The 20,264-nt window shown below is 33.8% G+C and overlaps 2 protein-coding genes across 2 annotated transcripts; both read left to right on the forward strand.

Moving 5' to 3' along the window:
- The first annotated feature begins 10,940 nt into the window (after positions 1 to 10,940).
- LOC121263978 (cysteine-rich repeat secretory protein 38-like) lies at positions 10,941 to 11,808 on the forward strand. The gene has a single exon (XM_041166988.1). It carries the CDS (start codon positions 10,946 to 10,948, stop codon positions 11,672 to 11,674), a length of 729 nt encoding a protein of 242 aa, XP_041022922.1. The 5' UTR covers positions 10,941 to 10,945; the 3' UTR covers positions 11,675 to 11,808.
- Positions 11,809 to 14,828: 3,020 nt separating this feature from the next.
- Positions 14,829 to 15,572, forward strand: LOC121266300 (cysteine-rich repeat secretory protein 38-like). The gene has a single exon (XM_041170083.1). It carries the CDS (start codon positions 14,829 to 14,831, stop codon positions 15,570 to 15,572), a length of 744 nt encoding a protein of 247 aa, XP_041026017.1.
- The last annotated feature ends 4,692 nt before the right edge of the window (positions 15,573 to 20,264 follow it).

Genomic DNA, 20,264 nt, shown 5'->3' on the forward strand with positions numbered 1-20,264 from the left:
CAATGCAATACAAGTTGAAAATATTGTCCCCACATATTGTCATCAAACACACATTAGGACGAATTCGTAAATTACTACATTTGAAAATGCATATATAATAAAGCCTTACCCTAACACAAGCAATGAGTTCTTGCTTCTCCTTCTTAGGTACCCTAATATATACATATATAGTTCAATTAACATTAAACAATTAAGTGGTATTCAATGATTTCTAGAAACATTTACCAGTCTGAAAACAACTTAAAGACCATTTGTGACCAAAACAGACTCATTTTAGCTGTAAATAGTCATTTCGTTGGAATTAACTGGCCACAAATAAGCAGTTTTCTTGTAGTGTCTAATTAAAGATTTCATGAAGCGAGATTGACGGACACATGCAAGAAGTACTGGAGTTTACAATATATATATATATATATATATATATATATTCAAAAGAAGTTAACTCATCACAATTAATTAGGCCTACTTAATTTTTATTTAAATCTAATTAAAGATTTCATGAAGTGAGATTGACGGACACATGCAAGAAGTACTGGAGTTTACGTGATTACCATTTTAATGCTAATGTCTGCTCGAAATTTTCAAATAGCATTAAAGTCTTAGGGCTGTGTTTTTATGTGTCAATCTCCTTTTTTACTTAAAGTATCTTAAATTTAAGCAGAAACTTGAGATATTCTTTTCCTCGTCTAGATATTAATTTTTAGACATTGAACATAAATAAACCATGTCAACAAATCCATTCGCCAGCCACTGATCGAATTTCATGTTTGTTGTAATAGTAAGTTAGCAAGTTCAAATATTCAACGGCCTATTTCTTCAATTGTACGTTTTTCCCCCTCGAGAACTTTTAGTCACCATGTTTTTGTTAAATATCAACCCAAGTGTGAACAGTAACTCCTCAACAGTCTTAGATAGCTGCTCCAAATATCAAGCTTGTCTCCAAAAATATCAAGTTTGTCTCTTATAGCCCATTTAATTGTCTGTTTGTCTCCTGAAGCTTCTCCTATAAAAAGAGATCATCTTGTAAACGAAACAGTGTCTGTGGAAAATACATAAAAGAGTGCCATTTGTAGAGATAAAGATAATCATGTTGGAGTTTGTATATTTTATACAAACACTTTGAAATATATTGTTTCTGCTACATGGATGTGGGCAAATTGCCGAACCACTTACATATTGTCTCTATCTTGTGTTTAGGTGTGATTTTGGGTAGTTTTGATACAACAGTTTTAAAAATTAAGTTTATATAATTTGATCATTAGACAAATAAACGAAATATACAAGCTTGTATATTTTGACATTGTCCGGCCAGCAATCAATCCAATATAATATTCGACACGCGGGTGACCAAGAGAAGGATTACTCTCTTAGCTGAACCATCATGATCATGAACTTAATTATATACAAATAAACTAGATATATATTATTCAGACAGATCGATCTTGTAGTGAAAAGGAGCAAAAGATAGATCACAGAAATGTATATATCACAATAAATTAAAATTATACGTACGTGACATGTAAGAACCTCATTCGACCATTTCACTTCATTTTTATATCTCGGCCAATCTAATATAATATATATAGTTTCACAGATCATGCTCGTGAGCTCCAATATTTATATTTATATGGAGAAAGGTTATTGACGACCGGCCAAATTATGGATTGCTTTCACAAATTATTCTGTCCATATATATGAAAATTTTTTTTGAATGAAAATGTCATCATTCATTCATTTATCAAGAGAAACCCAAATGACAGCAACACATGATGACATCGAATATAAGGAGAAGGCCACACAATAAATGTTCAACCATTGATCACTCAAGTCAAGTTGCCGGCAACACTGGAGGAGAACGTGGAGGTTCTTGGTGAGAGACCTCTAAGTAAAATATCTTAGAAAGAAAGGGAGAGAAAGCAAAAGTCTCGAGAATCCAATGATGTTGAGTTCAACTATGCCTTAGCTCGAATGACCAAGGATAGAAACCTATGCATGGTAGAGAGGAGAGCAATGGTCAAGAAGACAGAGCACGATAGATGTCAACAACTTGAACTTGAGAAGAAAAAATTTGATGCTAAGATTATGAGATTAGATCTTGCTAGCTTGAATGCCATGCAGCAAGACTATTTCCTTAATCTTTAGAGGGAAATTTATGAGGCTTCGAAGAATAATTCTGGAGTTACATCAACATCTCCATCCACACCTCATGGAGGTTTGCAACTGTTGGACAGCTTTTTATGTTCTGATTTTAGTGTCTGCCCAGCCACATTTTATGGAAAAACATTTGACATAACATGTGGCTAGGCAGCAACTATGATTTCTGATTTTTGGTTGAACATTACTAGTAGACCTTTGTGATATGTATGGCAGTTGGAATTTGATGTTATACATTGATTAGATGCCGAGTACTGGACAGTTTTGTATTTGCACTACGCTAACCAAAGTGACATGTTTTGTGGGCTGGTTGTTAAGTTCGAAAATGGCATGTATAGTGTGTTGGATTTAAGTTCTAAAATGTTTTGTATTTGCACTGAGTTTGGACTCTGGTTTGTGTATGGTTTATGTATAGTTATGTTTTAGCATATGAGCACACACATACATACATACTGATGCAGGGTCATGCTATGGTCTTATAGAACTTCAGGGTCATGATCATTGGAGATAGGGTTGTGCAGAAAAGGCCTTTGGCTCGATTCGTCTGTCAAAATCGACTCGGTCCACCCAAATAAATACAGGTTCATCGGGTCAAAGTTTAATAATGGGTTTTAAACTATCAGCCCGTTGAAACTAAAAGTCCTCTCTTCTCCTCAGTCTTCTCTTCTCCCTTCTCCTCAGTCTTCTCTTATAAAACCCATTGACGTCTCTTCTTCCTTCTCCTCAGTCTTCTCTTCTGAACCCCCTCGAAACCGAAAAGTCCTCAGTCATCTCTTTTGAAACCCATCGAAACCGAAAGGCGAACGACAAAAGGCGAAAAGTCTTCTCCCCACTGCGAAAACCCTAGTCACCGTCGCCGTTCTATGTCGTCGTTGCTGTCTCCATCACCGTTCTCCGACTTCGAGCTTCTAGGCCTTCGTTCCACTACCTCGTTTCAAGGTTATCTCTCTGTCTCTTGGCTCTCTCTCTGTTTCGGTTCTCTCTCTTTTTTTTTCAGTCACTCAAGTAGAACAAAAAAGATTTGGAGATGTATTGGTATTTTTGGTTCAATTAGTCTTCAAGTTTCTGAATTTTGTGGATTTTTTCTTCATATTTGAATAGAATTTGTTGTGATTTTAGTTGTTTGGCTCATGAGGAAACGAAGGAAAAAATGAATGTTGATGTTGAGTAAAGAAAATGAAATGGGTTTCTGTTGTGGTTTTAATTGTTTGGCTCATGAGAAAACGAAGGAAAAAAATTAATTCTGACATTGAGTAAAGAAAAAATCTATTGCGGATTATGAACTATTTTGCTATGCAGGACAGATACATGTTGTTGAGCAAATGATTTTGGACGATTTGGAGGCTAATCCTGAAAAATAATGTTTTGTTGAAAACAATGTTAGATCTTTAAATGATCTTTTTCCTGTATTTAGTCCAGATTTAAAGGATCTTCTGGTTTATTTGTTTTTGTTCATCTGGTTTATGTCAATAACCATAGACATATTTGGATTGTTTACTCATTTTGAACTATACTATCCACATGAACTTTCAGCTTTAAAAATAAAAATAAATAAAAAATGAAAACCCGACCCGACCCACACAGTACGGGTCAGGTTGGACCGGTTTGGCTCGCAAACAATATCGGGTCGGACCGGGTCCAGACCCTGTTGGATGGCATCGGGTTGCAGCACTATTGGAGATACAAGCATGTAGCATGTAGGGTCATGATGCAAGGTCATGATCATCGGTTGTTGTTGCATGTACTAGACTTTATGTCATATAAGGGTTAAAGCCATGTTTTTATATCTTTCATTGGTACCCCTTTTCTTTTAGATTAATTATTGTAACTTAAAGTCCGCATGCATGGCTTGGACCATTCAATCAGTTTAGAAAATTGCAGCAAAAAGACTAGCAAGAGCAACCCCTTCAAAGCAACGTGTAAGGGTGTAAACATTAATTGGAAAACGGGCCCAAATCGGTGGAACTCGTCCGGTCCGGGACCCATTCCCTTAGTTCCAAAATCGGCCGGTACTAGTCCAATTCCGATTCTATGCTTTATAGGATTTGACTGAACTGGTTCACTATATTATATATTTTAAATTATTTTTTTTAATATTATATATAAAATTTATATATAATATTTATATATAATAATATAAATTATAATTATATATAAAAGATAATGTTATTATAATTTATAACATAAAGTTTTGATCTTAAATATGAAAATTTATTTGATCATATGCTTTAAACATAAAATATATATATATTAATAACATTTTATGACCTAAAAAATTTTCAACATATTCCTTTTGATAAATACATAATACATTAGTATATTAATTACATTTCACTTTAATTAATTAGTATATATTAGTATACTAATGTATATTAGTATCTTAATTACTTTTTATACCCTAATACTAATACTATTAAAATCGAAAAATCGGACCAGAACCGGTAAAACTGGAGGTATCGGTTTAGGAGGGTAACCGGTGCGTAATCGGTTTTCGAAAGTACAAAACCGGTGCATATCGGTTCGGTCCCTTATTTTGTCCAAAACCAAACCGGACCGGACCAATTACACCCTTACTGATGTGGGATGAATCTACTGAACTCATGTCCATTTGTTATTATTTCAAGTTGGGACTTTTTATGCTGGCAAAAAGATTAGCAATTTCAGATTTTTTATACTGAACCTTATGATTAATTGTTATTATTTTTTAAGTTGAGATTGTGCATGTATTGGACAAGATTATAACAAATAAATTATTAATTAATATGTGATTAGTATAATTGCAAAATATGAAAAAACAGTTATAAAAAATAAAATTATTATTAAAAAAATAAAATTTAATTATTATTTTAGCTAATAAATAGATCATCCAATGTGAAGTTACATCTTGAATTGCAAAAACAAAAGGCAAAACATCTACTTTCAGGCAAATTTTGTATTTGTCTTTGCCTAAACCATTGCCAATGCTTAAGTAGTACTTATAACCATAAATAATAATAATAATAATAAAAGTATTGGCTCAAAAAAAGATTATTTTTATAGGCACTTATTTTATTTTTGGTGGTCAAACCTTGACACATGATGATGATTTTATTATCAGCTCTTCTACATATAGTTAGTAGTTGCAACAGCAGGGGAGTCGCCTGCCACTTTGAAAAAAAAAAAAGGAAAACAGACGAAACTAGAAGAAAAAAACTAGGCATCTGAAAGAGAAAAGTTACAAACAAGTAGCAAGTTCTTCGTATTCGAAAGGGAGGGGTATCGTCTTTGTCTTCGTGGGTCTCCTTTCTCTCTCTTTCGCTTTTGTCTTTTATGCACTCTTTAGTCTTTAGTTACATGTTCGTTCGGCGATTGCAGCATAACTAGTAGAAGAGACTCACTCCCTCTATCGCTGAAAAGAATATATAGTCTACTTTCAAGCATTCGAGAATAATCTATAAAAGCTCTACTTTTTTTCCTTTTTCTTTTCTCTTCATCAGTTTGGCTAAGGAAGTTCTTTTAGTTCATTCTTCTACGGTTCTACCGTTGTTTTCGTTTGTATGAAACGGGTTCGTCTGAGGTATGTACTTTTTTTATATCCAGCACATTACCATGCTGCATTCATTCCTTTGTAATCCAAAGCATCAGCTTATTATTCATAGAATACTCCATAACAGAGCATTCAAAAACCTTTCATATTCCAAAATATTTTATTTGAAAAAAGCAATAAAAAAATAAACAAGAATGCAGAAAACTCAACATAGAACAAGCAACACGAAACTGAACCAGACTAAAGACGGATGTTAGTACTAGAAAGAGTTCTTGAGGCAATACTTGCTTCTATGCTCTTAGAACTCATATTTAGAGCTAAAACATCGGTTCTGATCATAGGAGAGCTAAATGTTCTACTTTTTCAAGTAAGTTGCTAACTTTTGCTCTAACTATTTCCTCGTACTTGTATTTGTAGATCAAGAAGCAAACACCAGCACCTAAATCCTTCACGATCCGGTGGGCTAGGTCTTTTGAATTACTTCAATTCCTTTCTTTTCCACCAACGATTAATTCCCAAACCCAACAACAACAACAATAACAATAAACTACAACATCCATAGATTTGATTGGCTTAATCTTCAAATGGAGTGAAATTAGAGAGAACACAAAGCACTTCAAGCCCAATGAAGGGAAAAATAGAAACACCCACAATACCCACATAGAAATGACTACCATTACTACAAATCTGATTTGGGGATGGCAGAAGAGGAGAGAGAGAGAGAGAGAGAGAGGTGGAATCGCTTCAGTGAGAGAAGAACCTGAGGCCGTGGTGGAATTGTCTTTGACTCAGTGTGGGAGTTAGTTTCTTCGTGCTGAAGAAATGCAAAGAGGGAGGGAATTAAGGAGAGGAAAACTGAGGGGGAAGTGTGGCGGTTTTGGTTTTTAAACGAAACGATGCGTTTTGTTTTTTTCAATATCAGCAGCCGTTTGCGCACCGTTTACGTGAGCCGACTGTATTCAACATTTTACTTTTACCATCTTGTTTTTTAGGCAGATCGTGACAGTAGATGAAAACCCACCCATTAAGCCTCGTTTGGTTATACAGTTCAAATGAGATGAAATGTTTTATTGAAAGTTGAATAAAATATTGTAATAATATAACTTTTTAATATCATTTTTGTTTTGAGATTTGAAAACATTAAATTATTTATTATATTTTGTGTGAAAGTTTGAGAAAATTATAATGATTATATGAGATGAGATTAGATGAGATAGTTTGACTTTAAGATAAAATGTTTTATCTAGAAGTTATGGCCCGCCATCAAGTCAAGGCGTTAACAATAATTTCATAAAGACAACATTCATTCGTAACAACTGTTTGTTTGGGAATTAAGATGATCTAATTTCATCTTAAAATATTTTATAATTTTCTTCTTAAATATTATTTAAACATAAATATTTTTCAATTTTAAATTTTTAACTTTCTCAAACTTTCAAATAAAATAAAAAATATATTATTTTTTAAATTTTAAAAGAAAAATTATATTCTAACAATATTTTAATTTATAATATTTTAATTTAATTCTTTCTCTATTATTTTTCAAAACTCAATAAAAGATCTTAACTTAAATTATTATACTATTATTTATAAAATTTTCATCTCATCTTATTTTCTAAATGAGTCCTCTCGATATAGACTCAAATAATAATTAATATTTTTTTTCTTAAAATTCAAACGCACCAAAATTAAACTAATAGTATAAAATTTTTAAAATATTATATTTTATTATTTGATTGTGCAATAGTTGATGTGTTCAAGTCTTTACCATTTTAATGCTAATGTCTGCTCGAAATTTTCAGATAGCATTAAAGTCTTAGGGTTACGTTTTTACGTGTCCATCTCCTTTTTTACTTAAAGTACCTTAAATTTAAGCAGAAACTTGAGATATTCTTTTCCTCGTCAAGATATTAATTTTTAGACATTGAACAAAAATAAATTACCATGTCAACAAACCCATTGGCCAGCCACTGATCGGATCGAATATCATGTTTGTTGTAATATTAATACGTTCAAATATTCAACGGCCTATTTCTTCATTAATTGTAGGTTTTTCCCCCTCAAGAACTTTTAGTCACCATGTTTTAAAAATTAAGATTATATAATTTGATCATTAAGACAAATAAACGAAATATACAAGCTTGTATATATATTTTGACACTGTCCGGCCAGCAATCAATCCAATATAATATTCGACATGCGGGTGACCAAGAACTGATCAAAATGGACCAAGAGAAGGATTATATACGCTGAACCATCATCATGAACTTAATTATATACAAATAAATTAGATATATATATATATATATTATTCAGACAAATCGATCTTGTAGTGAAAAGGAGCAAAAGATAGATCACAGAAATGTATATATCACAATAAATTAAAATTATACGTGACATGTCAGAACCTCATTCGACCATTTCACTTCGTTTTTATATCTCGGCCGATCTAATATAATATATATAGTTTCGCAGATCATGCTTGTGAGTTCCAATATTTATATTTATGTGGAGAAAGGTTATTGATGACCAAATTAGGGATTGCTTTCACAAATTATTTTGTCCATATATATGGAAAAAAAAATTTGAAGGAAAATGTCATCATTCATTCATTCATCAAGAGAAACTTACATCTATTACCAGATACAACACTCTGTCTAAATAGAGACTTAACCTCACACTTCATAGAAATGGAGGACTCGACATCTACGGACAAACTGTACAAGAGACGAACTCTTTTTATTTTTATTTTTACTATACAATAAGGAAAACAAGAACAAAAAAGAATGGATTATAGTTTGGACCAACTCTGGAGGACTTTGATGGCACGTGAATGCAACAAGTTTGTCTCTTTTCATGAGCCACAAAAGTCAAATCTAAAAGATCTGGTGGTAGTGATTCTGGTGACCCAGCGAGTGTGGCAAGTAAGGATCACGTGCAGTTGTGAGAGGCGCGTAAGGACCACACGCGGTGATTTCAGCAAAACCGCCACTATCATCCGAACTATTTGTGACTTGGGAGTTTTCTTGTGCTGCGTGTGTTTCTCTCAAGTTGCCAGAAAATTGTAGATCTAACTTTTTCAGCCTTGAAAATAGAAAAAAACTAAGAAATGAGGGAATGAGAGAGAGAATGAGGGGAAAGGAGAAATAAGGGAAGGAGAGGGGGAAGGATCCAACAAAACTTAGATCTAGAGACTTTTTTCTTTTTAGAATGAGAGAGAGGGTTCCCCATATATATGGAAATTTAATTGGTCTTTTGTGAATTTTAATACAAATCCAATGCACAAAGAACTATACATATACATATAATATTTTTCAACCTTACAAGGATAAGTATTGGACATACAACCCGTGACTGTAGAATTCTCTCTCTCTCTCTCTCTCTCTCTCTCTCTCTCTCATACAAAAATATATGCACCATATAATTATAACGTCATGCGGAATACGATTGGGCTGTTTGGATACAGAGGTGATGCCATCTCATCTCATCTCATTTTAACTAATAATTTTACTACTATTTACAAACTATGTCAACTCATATTATCTCATCTAACTATCCGAACGGGCCCTATATGTGTGTCTTTCAAAGAGGTTGGTCAAGATCAAGACTAATTTGGAGCTGTTTGGATTACAACTATAATTAGTTGATCATGCATGTATATGATCACATGAAGTGAATGAAGAGACCGATATGCTAATTATAAATAAATATAAGTGGATCTTACTCGATAATCTTTTTAATATACAGGATACATGGATATCCAATGATTTTTTTATTGGATGTAAGCCAACTCGGTCAATAATAGTTTTATAATTTTTGTGCTTAATTAATTGACCGGGTACTAATCCACCAAACAGATCATATTAAGCTTCCCTCGGTGTCCATTATTAAAATATATTGAAATCACGAGAATTCTTTTGTAAGTTAAGAATATTTGAGATCACCTCATTATCCAAACGTAACTTAAGTCATAAAATGGTACTAATGCATACACTTTAAGATATGTATGCACTTATTTATATTTGTTGAAGATATAATATTAAATCAAGAATTTAATTTGATAATAGTGATTTGATATCATCTTGATCTAATTTTCATAATGAGATACTTTCCTTATTTTATCTCAATGTAATTTAAAATTTTCATATGAACAGAGTGAGATTTATGCATTGTATTCAATAACACTTGAGAATAATAAAAATGCAGACTTCAAAGTGTTTGCTCTTCCTAATAGTAGACTTCACTTTTTTTAAAGAAAGTTATGCGCAGATTTGTACATCCTAAGATTACAAATATTATTTCTTATATATTTTATTTGTATGTAATATACCACCATAGTCTTGAGGAACTTTCATTTTTAATATGCGATCGATCTCTTCGTAATTCTTCCATATATATTTCGTCGCAAACTCAGTACGAGGATTGACGATCGAAGTGCAATTCCCTTTTTTTAATATTTTTTGTGGGATAAGTTGTTGATCATGAGTGTGGTTTTAACTTATGCATATTTTGACTTTTGCAAAGGTCAAACAATGAACGCAGCCCATTTTTGACTATTTCATTCAACTTGAAAAGTTACATAGATCAGGAAATATCCGAACCCATTAATTAGTGCGGCCATTACATATCTTCCGGCCCTAGGGCTAGCTGGTCAGATAAACTATTATAAATAAGTGCTGCATGGTCCATAGCTTAAACACACAATCTTCAACGATCATTTCCTTTCCATAAATGTCTTAATAGTGGACTCCATTTTTTTATTTTTTTCAAGAGAGTTATGCGTGAGATTTACACACCTTAGAATTACAAATATTATTTCTTATATATTATATATTTATATCAATACCACCATAATCTTGAGGAACTTTCATTTTTAATATGCTGCCGCGCGATCGATCGATCTCTTCGTAATTCTTCCATGTATATTTCGTCGCAAATTCGCTTTCCAGTACGAGGATTGACGATCGAAGCGCAATTCCTTTTTTTTTTTATATAAATTTTTTGTGGGATAAGTTGTACGTTGATCATGAGTGTGGTTTTACCTTACCCATATTTTGACTTTTGAAATGAACACAGCCCATTTTTGACAATTTCATTCAACTTGAAAAGTTACGAAGAGGAAAGAGCTGCCGAACCCATTAATAGTGCGGCCATTACATCTTCCGGCCCTAGGGCTAGCTGGTCAGATATACTATTATAAATAAGTGCTGCATGGTCCATAGCTTAAACACACAATCTTCAACGATCATTTCGGCCTTTACAAAAATGTCCTCCTCGCAGTTCACCTCCTCTGTCTACCTGCTAACATTTGCTCTCCTTCTCCAAACCATTTTTGGAGCCAGCCCTCTCTTCCATTTCTGTTCAAGCTCTGAAAACTTCACCACCAATGACCCTTACGAATCAAACCTAAAAAAGCTCTTGGGTAATCTTAACTACCAAACCCCACCCCAGGGCTTTGGTTTTGGTACAGCGGGTCAGCATCCATACCAAACTTATGGGCTTGCTCTTTGTCGCGGTGATGTTGGAGCATCAGACTGCAAGACTTGTGTTAATGAGGCGAGCAACGAAATTCACAAACGCTGCCCATATAACAAAGGTGCAATTATCTGGTACGATAATTGTCTTTTGAAGTACCTGAACAAGGACTTCTTTGGCCAAATCGATAATCAAAACAAGTTCTACATGTGGAACTTGAGAAATGTTAGCAATCCCACCACATTTAACGAACAGACGAGGGGGCTGTTGAGCCTACTAGCAAAAGAAGCATCCGCGACTCCAAAACTGTATGCAGTTGGAGAGCAAGAGATTGGAGAATCGAAAAAGCTCTATGGCTTGGCCCAATGCACTAGGGATCTCTCTAGTAGTGACTGTTTCAAGTGTCTTGATGGTATTATTGATGAACTTCCTCGCTGTTGTGGTGGGAAAGAAGGAGGAAGAGTTGTCAGTGGGAGTTGCAACTTCAGATACGAGATTTACCCCTTCGTCAACACATAGATCAAGATATATATAAATCATAAGGGTTATTATATATATATATATATATATATATATATATATATATATCTAGGGTTTCTGAATCTTCTACAGGTTCTTAAGCAAAATAAAGTGTGCGTGTATGAATAAGTTTATGACTCATATGGAGTATCACTTCTAATATTGTACGTTTGTGTGTTTCAACTGTCCACAAATATGGTTGAATAAAATTTCCGTTTCTTACATATATGTGATTTGCTCATTTGGGAATACATTGATCATGATTAGAGTTTAGCTAATGTACTACTTACAATTACTTAGACCCCAGCTTCTAATAATTAACACAATTAGCAATTAATTATTCATTTTTAGCCAACCAATTAATTACTATCCTATATATAATAAAAGATGCTTTAGGGAATCAGGATATATATATATATATATATATATATATATCTGCTGTTAAAAAATAAAACAGAAGATAAAGCCCATCCAGGTATATATATGTTTTTGTTTAATTTAGATTAGGACTTTGCTTCTGAATTCTTGGTCCTATGAGGAAATTAAATTAATGAGAAGACAAAGTAATTTTATGAAAAAATAATTGTTACTTTGAAGCCCCGTGTTTGAAATACTATTTTTAAGATCATAATTACAACCACTAATTAAAAGAGTTTGTTATAATTGGGTTAACTACAAACAAAAAAAATCCTCGAGGATACAACAAGAAAATCACCATGTACGCATTCATGCATGCATATATATAGATATTCTGAAATTTTCCTTCAATCTTTCTATATATATATATAGAGATATATAGATAGATAGATCGAATATCGTATATTTGACTGAAATAAGATCAAGATGAAAAAATGAGAAAAAAATCATGAAATTAAATATTATATTTATAGAAAATTAAAGAAGTGGCACGCATGAAAAATCAAGTGGCACTTGAGGCTTCAAAAGCATAATGATCGATCGGTACTACTTTAAACCTTGGGGATGACATTCAAAATACCTCCCCTATCTAGCTAGCTTTGACTCAACCATATTGTGGCTCAGTTTCATGATGCGAAAGTTCGTAATTCCACGATGATTTGTTTAAAGTACTAGTTACTGTGCTCAACTTTATTTAATTAAACCGGCCAATCATGATCTGTTCGTGCACATGCATGCGCAACTATATTACACATCATGACGCAGAGGCTGACATATTATATATATATATATATATATATATATATGTATATGTAAAGAAAAGAAAAATATTTTAGACACAAAAGAATTATACAAAAGTAAATCTATAAACTGATGCAGCTAGATATGATGCGTCAGATTGTAAAATTACTTTTATTGTAAAATACATCTAACATATGTCATAAAGCCACATAAATTTGTAGGTTTACTTTCGTGTAATTTCTTTGTGTCTGTAGTACTAATTCTCTAGATCAGACCAGCTAGCCAACAAACATTAAATTTTGACCATGATATATACAGATATATATGGAAGATGAATGATGAAATGGAAAGTGACTAAATAAGCTGGATGGTGATCGATCCCAGCTATGTATATAAAAATCATGTGAAGACTGTCTAGAAGCTGTAGACATGTCTCCACTAATAGACGTACGTACAGCAGCAATATTCACCGACGACACATGATCAATTAGCACGAGCTCGATCGATCGAAAGCAACTTTTTTTCAACTCTAATCTAGAAGCTTGAAGCTGGCCGTCAACTTAGCCGCAAAGGGTCGATAATGAAAAATAACCAACATTTTTATTTAAAAAAAAAAAAAAAAACTCTTCTAGCTACTCATGATCATCATGAACAAAAGGGAGGGTTAGCTAGCGCTCGCCTCAAACCTTTTTTGACGACCTTTCATTGACATGAATCGACCGATCATAATGATCATGATTATAAGCATATGCCTAACTAGTTATCCGATCGATCGCTAATATATATTTAAGCTCAATATTCCAATATTGCAAATTAATATATACATGTACTGCATGCTCAGTCGACATTATATTAGTTCTTGCTATTAATTGAATATCTATTTTCAAAGTACATGACGGCACACCAACATAATAGACTTTCAGTGACAGACAAATTTTGCATTCCTATGTACTTATCTCCCCATTATATTTATATAACAAACAGATCAATCACTAGAATCAAATCATGTAGCGTAGATATTCGACATACGCCCACAAAAGTCATGGCCTGAAGCAAGGTCCAATAAAATGACTCAGATCGAGCCCTAAAATTCTCGCTTACGTGATAATATCTACATATATAGTTAATGATGAATTAACATTAAACAATTAAGTGGCCGTATTCATTGATTTCTAGAAACATTTACCAGTCCAAAAACAACTTAATTGATAGGTTAGGATCCATAGTTTTACAACATGCTTTCTACATTTGGTTATACAGATAAGAGGAGATGAGATAAAAGTTAAATAAAATATTGTTAAAATATAATTTTTTAATATAATTTTTATTTTAAGATTTGAAAAAGTTGAATTTTTTATTATATTTTGTGTGGAAGTTTAAAAAAATTGTAATAATTATATGAGATCATGAAATGAGATGATTTGATTTTGTGTAACCAAACCGGCTTGTTTTTAGTCCAACAACAACTTGGATAATAGGACTACCAATTATCACCACTACGTCACGGAATTTATATATAAATGCAAACTTTTTTCTTGAACTCATTAATTCATGTCCCCGAAAAATGTAAGGTGGTGATGCATTATGAATAATAGTCAAGAATAGCAAGCGTCACTCGTGCGGGATCTGATCGATCAACTCTTCAACAAGAACTTCCTATCTTAAATGGTCAACCTATTTTTCATCTTCTATACTTTATTACAGTCCATATATATAAATATATATATATATATATATATATATATATATATTATATATGAGGTTGACCAAGCGAGGTTTTAGCATGCCCATGCAATTTGACTATTGCACGCCGACATTATTGCAGCTTAGTTTTGACATTTTCTTGTCAACTTGTACAGTTATATATGAAGATCAAGAGAAGTCAGCCCTTTTAATTACCCTATAAATAAACGTTATGATCAGAATTAAACTTCAACAAATTATATATAAATATCCTTGCTAGATCTGATAATTACGTACGAACCTTCCAAAAATCATGTCTTCCTCACATATTGAGTTAACCTCCTCCATCTACCTGATCCTCATGACTTTCGCCCTCCTTCTCCAAACCATCTTTGGAGCCAGCCCTCTCTACCATTTCTGCTCAACCTCTCGGAACTTTACAAGCAATGACCCATACGAATCAAACCTAAAAAAGCTCTTGAGTGTTCTGAACTACAAAACTCCTCCTCAGGGTTTTGCTCTTGCTTCTTTGGGTAAGTATCAATACCAAACTCACGGTCTTGCTCTCTGTCGAGGTGATGTTAATGCCACGGAATGCATGACTTGTGTTAACGAGGCCAGCAACGAAATTCACAAACGCTGCCCATATAATGAAGGTGCAATTATCTGGTACGATAATTGTCTTTTGAAGTACATGAACAAAGGTTTCTTCGGCCAGATCGATAACGAAAACAAGTTCTACATGTTGAACGTGAGAAATGTAAGTATTAATCCCAAAGTATTTAACCAAAAAACCAGGGATTTGTTGAGCCGACTTTCCAAGGAAGCGTCTAGCACCCCAAAACTGTATGCAGTTGGAGAGGGAGAGATGGGAGATCAATCGAAGAAACTCTACGGTTTGGCACAATGCACAAGGGACCTTTCGAGCACTAATTGTTTCAAGTGTCTTGAGGGTGCAATTGATGAACTTCCTCGGTGTTGTGATGGGAAAGAAGGAGGGAGGGTAGTTGGGGGAAGCTGTAATATTAGATACGAGATTTACCCATTTGTTAATTAATTAATTAATTAATTAGTGCTTAATTATTAGATCATTTTTTAATGGGTAATGCTAGCTAGGGATCCCGCTCATGCTCCCACTCTCATTTTTTATTTTTTTTACTTAGTGATTAAGAAAATGTTGTTTAATAATATTGTGAATTTTTTTCATTTTTCAAAATATTTAAAAGTATTAAAAAATGATGTGAAAAAATATATATTTAAAACTTTTTTATTCACATCATTTTTTTAACACTTTTAAATATTAAAAAAAATTCACAATATTATTAAACAATATTTTTTTAATCACTAAGTAAAAAAAAAAAAACTAAAAAAGAAAAATGAGCGGGAGCATAAGCGGGATCCCCCAGCGGGATCCCTATCATTTTCCTTTTTTAATGCATGCTCTATCTCTAGAGTTTAATTAAATAGAATCTTTTGTATATTACAAATGTATGAATAAAACAAGTTCTTAATTTTAGGGGCAATTAGTACTAGTGTTAGAATTACCAGTCATATTTTCTCTTGTATTTTCAACCAATCAGATAGTACCTCAATGTGTACTCATATTGTGTTAACTACGTACTACGTACAACAGAATATCAAGAATTCTTTTAGATGTTTCTTTTTCTCCCTTCTGTTTCTTGCTACTCTGTTTTCTGATATGGTATTATCAGAGCAATAAGCTTTGTTGTACGTCTGAAATCTTATTTTCCTTTCTTTGTAAATGGTTCTTTTCAATCCTTATGAGGATTCTTCTACTCCGTATTTCCTTCAAAATGGTGATAATCCACGCACCATTCTTGTTACTTGGCCTCTATCTGGTGAGAATTATCATACATGGAAACGTTCCATGTTAATGGTCCTAAATGCCAAGAATAAGCTCGGATTTATAAATGGGTCTTTACCTCCACCTGCAGATCAGTCTGATCCTTTGTATCCATATTAGACAAGATGCAATGACATGGTGGCTTCTTGGTTGTTAAACTCTATTTCGAAAGAATTAGCGTCGAGCATTGTCTTCATCACCCGGGCAAAGGCAATATGGGATGACTTGAAAGAAAAGTTTTCGCAAACCAATGGCCCTTGCATTTGTCAGTTGAAATCAAAAATTGTTGAATTAGTTCAAGATCAACAATCTGCAAGTGCTTACTATACTCAACTCAAGGGTTTGTGGGATGAACTAAGCATTTACCAGTCTTCTCAAATCTACACTTGTGGTTGTACTTGTGGTGCAACAAGGAATGTTGTAGAGGCTCATCAACAAGAATATGTTATGAAATTCTTTCTGGGGCTTAATGAATCTTTCAACAATGTACGTGCCCTAATAATATTGCAAGATCCATTGCCACCTTTAAATAAAGTTTTTGCTTTGATTGCAAGAAAAGAAAGATAGAGAGATTCGTGCAGTTGCTATGCCAAGAATGGAAAATCCAATCTTGCTTGCACGATCTGGACCTAATCTTGGTTCAAATACTACCAATGGTAGATTGGTGAATAAGCATGTGCAAGGCACTCGAAAAGATAAATCAATTTGTACACATTGTGGCTTAACTGGGCACACTGTGGACAAATGTTACAAACTCCATGGTTAACCACTTGGGTTCAAGTCGAAAGGAAATAAAGGGTTTGTTGCTGCTGCAAATCAAGTTTTTCATGATCTCCCAAAGGCAGTCAAAGAGTTTCCACAAATTCTTTTTACTCAAGAGCAATGCAAACAACTTCTCGATTTGCTTAATTCCAAAAATGCTAATGAGTGTTCTACCAACAATAGTTCAGTAGACAACTTACCAAATCTTCATCAATCATTTTCCAATTTGTCAGGTATATGTTCATCTATCGTTTATAGTCATAGTTGTAACACACAGGCCGAGCACTAAGCCCAAGCTAATCGTAGGTTCTATAAAAAAATTTTATTCGGATTAATATGTATCAAAAGCTCACTTGAGTTTTAACGAGTAATTTTAGAACAGGCTAAGAGGCCAAAATTTATTTTGGCAAAGTATGTATTTTTTTGGGCTTGATAATTATGTTAAGATCTTTAATGGACCATGCAGGCATTGGTCCGAAAAAATTATGAGACAAGTTGGATTATTTTAGAAGTTGAGTCAAGGCCCATTAGTGTTGGTTAAATACTCGACCCATGAAAATATGGACAAGCCAAAAGAGATTTTTGGACTGCTTTAACCAGCCTAAACCCATTTGCTCTAAACCACGAGACCCAAAGTCCAGTTTATTTATAAACCCCACACCATGCATGTCTCCATCTCCATTCCACTCGGATTCACGACAATACTATATATATACACATACTCACGCACACGCCCCATGCACCTTCACCTTGTTCCTCTAGAGCCTAGGGTTGCCACCACTAACCCACGACAGCGACAACCGTGAGTCTCGTGGTGTCATGGCAAAGGAAGCCTCGCTTCCCAGCATATTTAGCCGCTACACCACCGTTCCTCTTATTTTACTCTCCTCAACTGCTAGCCACAAGAATCACCTTGCTCCTCCATAACACTACCTTATACCACCACCAAAAGGTAGCCCCACTGCCAAGTTTTTCCACACCGCAACCCCACACAACAAGCTAGCCTAGCACCCTCACAACCTTCCCTCAGCCCTATCGCACAGAACTGCAACTTCCCAAGGAGATAAAGCCCTGCATACTCCTCCACAACGCTGCCCCTGCACCATCAACCCACACTCAGCCTCCATTGTCCTCTGTATCACCATACAAAAATAGCTCTTTCGCTGCTGCCTAGTTGCTCAGCCTTGAAGCCCACCACGAAACAAGCGTGAACCACCCAGACGAGCCACAAAAACCACTGGTTGTGCTACCCTAGGTTCCTTTTTTTCTCTCTCTCCACCATAACATTTTTCTCTCTCTCCCTCACACAGTGATCTACCACCAATCTAGCCACCTTGTCCCCGCTTTATTTTTGTTCTCGGTGGGTCTAGCACATGGTCTCTCTCTCTTAGTATACGTAGTTCATAAGGAACTTGTTCCTAGTTTTTTACTTTCACCACATGTTATAAAACTTTTTACATGATTGCCCTTAAAAACCCTTTTGTCATGTTATCTTGTATAGGTTGGAATATTTTTAGGGTATTGACCAAGATGACCCTGATATTTTTATTGGTTGAGCTCTTATGGACTTTTTGTTGTAGATGGGCATATTCAAATTTTAACTTGAGTTCTAATTGACATAAATTAGTTATTTCAGGAACTATGTTTAAGTTGGACTTATTATATTTCATGTTAGTCTAAACCTTTATTTTACAGAAATATTTTAGAATTAATGTATTAGTAGGAGAAATTAAGTGGATATCAATCGATGAATTTGGGAAGTAATGATATTTTAAGATTAAGGGAATTTTAGACATTTAGAAAAAATAGGTTATTTTGGTATTTCAATTTAAATATCAAAATAAGTGTTCGATTGAAAATTTACAGAAGTTATGTGATTAATTTATAGGTGATGATTAGTATTTGCTCGGCACTATTGTGGAAAATTTCTGAAAAGCTAAAATGTTCAGATAAGTGGGGTTCCTATGCTAAATTTTACTTAAAAGAAAATGGACTGAGGTTATTTTATGAATGTGCATTATATGTTTTGAAAAGATATGTGAAAACAACATCAGTCATTGTTTTGCATTACTCATGAAACGTTATATAATAAGAAAGTATTTTCTGTCATGACTGGTACAGACATTCGCTTATTTTTAGCATTCTATTTCTGAACTGTGCAAAAAGGAGCAAATATGAAATATGAAAACTTTTGCATGATTAAGTGAAAATGCTCTGAATCTGTTTTTGATTTTACGAAGATGACATGAACTCGTTCAGTACTTTGTTTTAATATGATGTGGTATCTGAAAAACCTTTGGCATGACTTTATGATTCTGTATTTGATTATGTTTTTGTTATGTTCAGTTAAGGCCCCGCCACAGGTGATAATAGTGGTATACAACCCTACCAACTTTTGCATGATTAAGTGAAAATGCTCTGAATCTGTTTTTGATTTTACGAAGATGACATGAACTCGTTCAGTACTTTGTTTTAATATGATGTGGTATCTGAAAAACCTTTGGCATGACTTTATGATTCTGTATTTGATTATGTTTTTGTTATGTTCAGTTAAGGCCCCGCCACAGGTGATAATAGTGGTATACGACCCTACCACAGGTGATAATACTGGTATACGGCCCCGCCACGAGTGATAATAGTGGTATACAGTCCTACCACGGGTAATAGCAGTGGCATACGGTCCTGCCAAGTAGTGGTCTCTATTTGAGTGCACATCATTTTTCTGACAGAGTGATTTATGTTCTACTTGGCTATTCACAGATGCACAACCCTACCACAGGGGTTAAACATGGCCTCTGTTCAAATATAATGCTATGATATGATGATGATGATGCTTAGTTATGCTATGCCAAAGGATACTTTTAAATAAGAATATTTCTGAACTTTCGCTCTAATATTTTTATAACATGTTACGATTCTGCATTCTAAAGTTAAAAATATTTTATTCTGCATTCTAAACTCTGTAATTACTCATGTTTACATACTAGTATATGCTCTCTGCTTACTAAGTTATTGATAACTCACTCCTTATCTCCACGATATTTTTCAGATAATTTAGATGGTTCAATTGTAGGTCAAGAGTAAGAAGTATTAGCAAAGTTTAATGATTGTAGGGGAATAAAT

The sequence above is a fragment of the Juglans microcarpa x Juglans regia genome, chromosome 5D (genome assembly GCF_004785595.1).
Source record: "Juglans microcarpa x Juglans regia isolate MS1-56 chromosome 5D, Jm3101_v1.0, whole genome shotgun sequence".
Classification (NCBI taxonomy): Eukaryota; Viridiplantae; Streptophyta; class Magnoliopsida; order Fagales; family Juglandaceae; genus Juglans; species Juglans microcarpa x Juglans regia.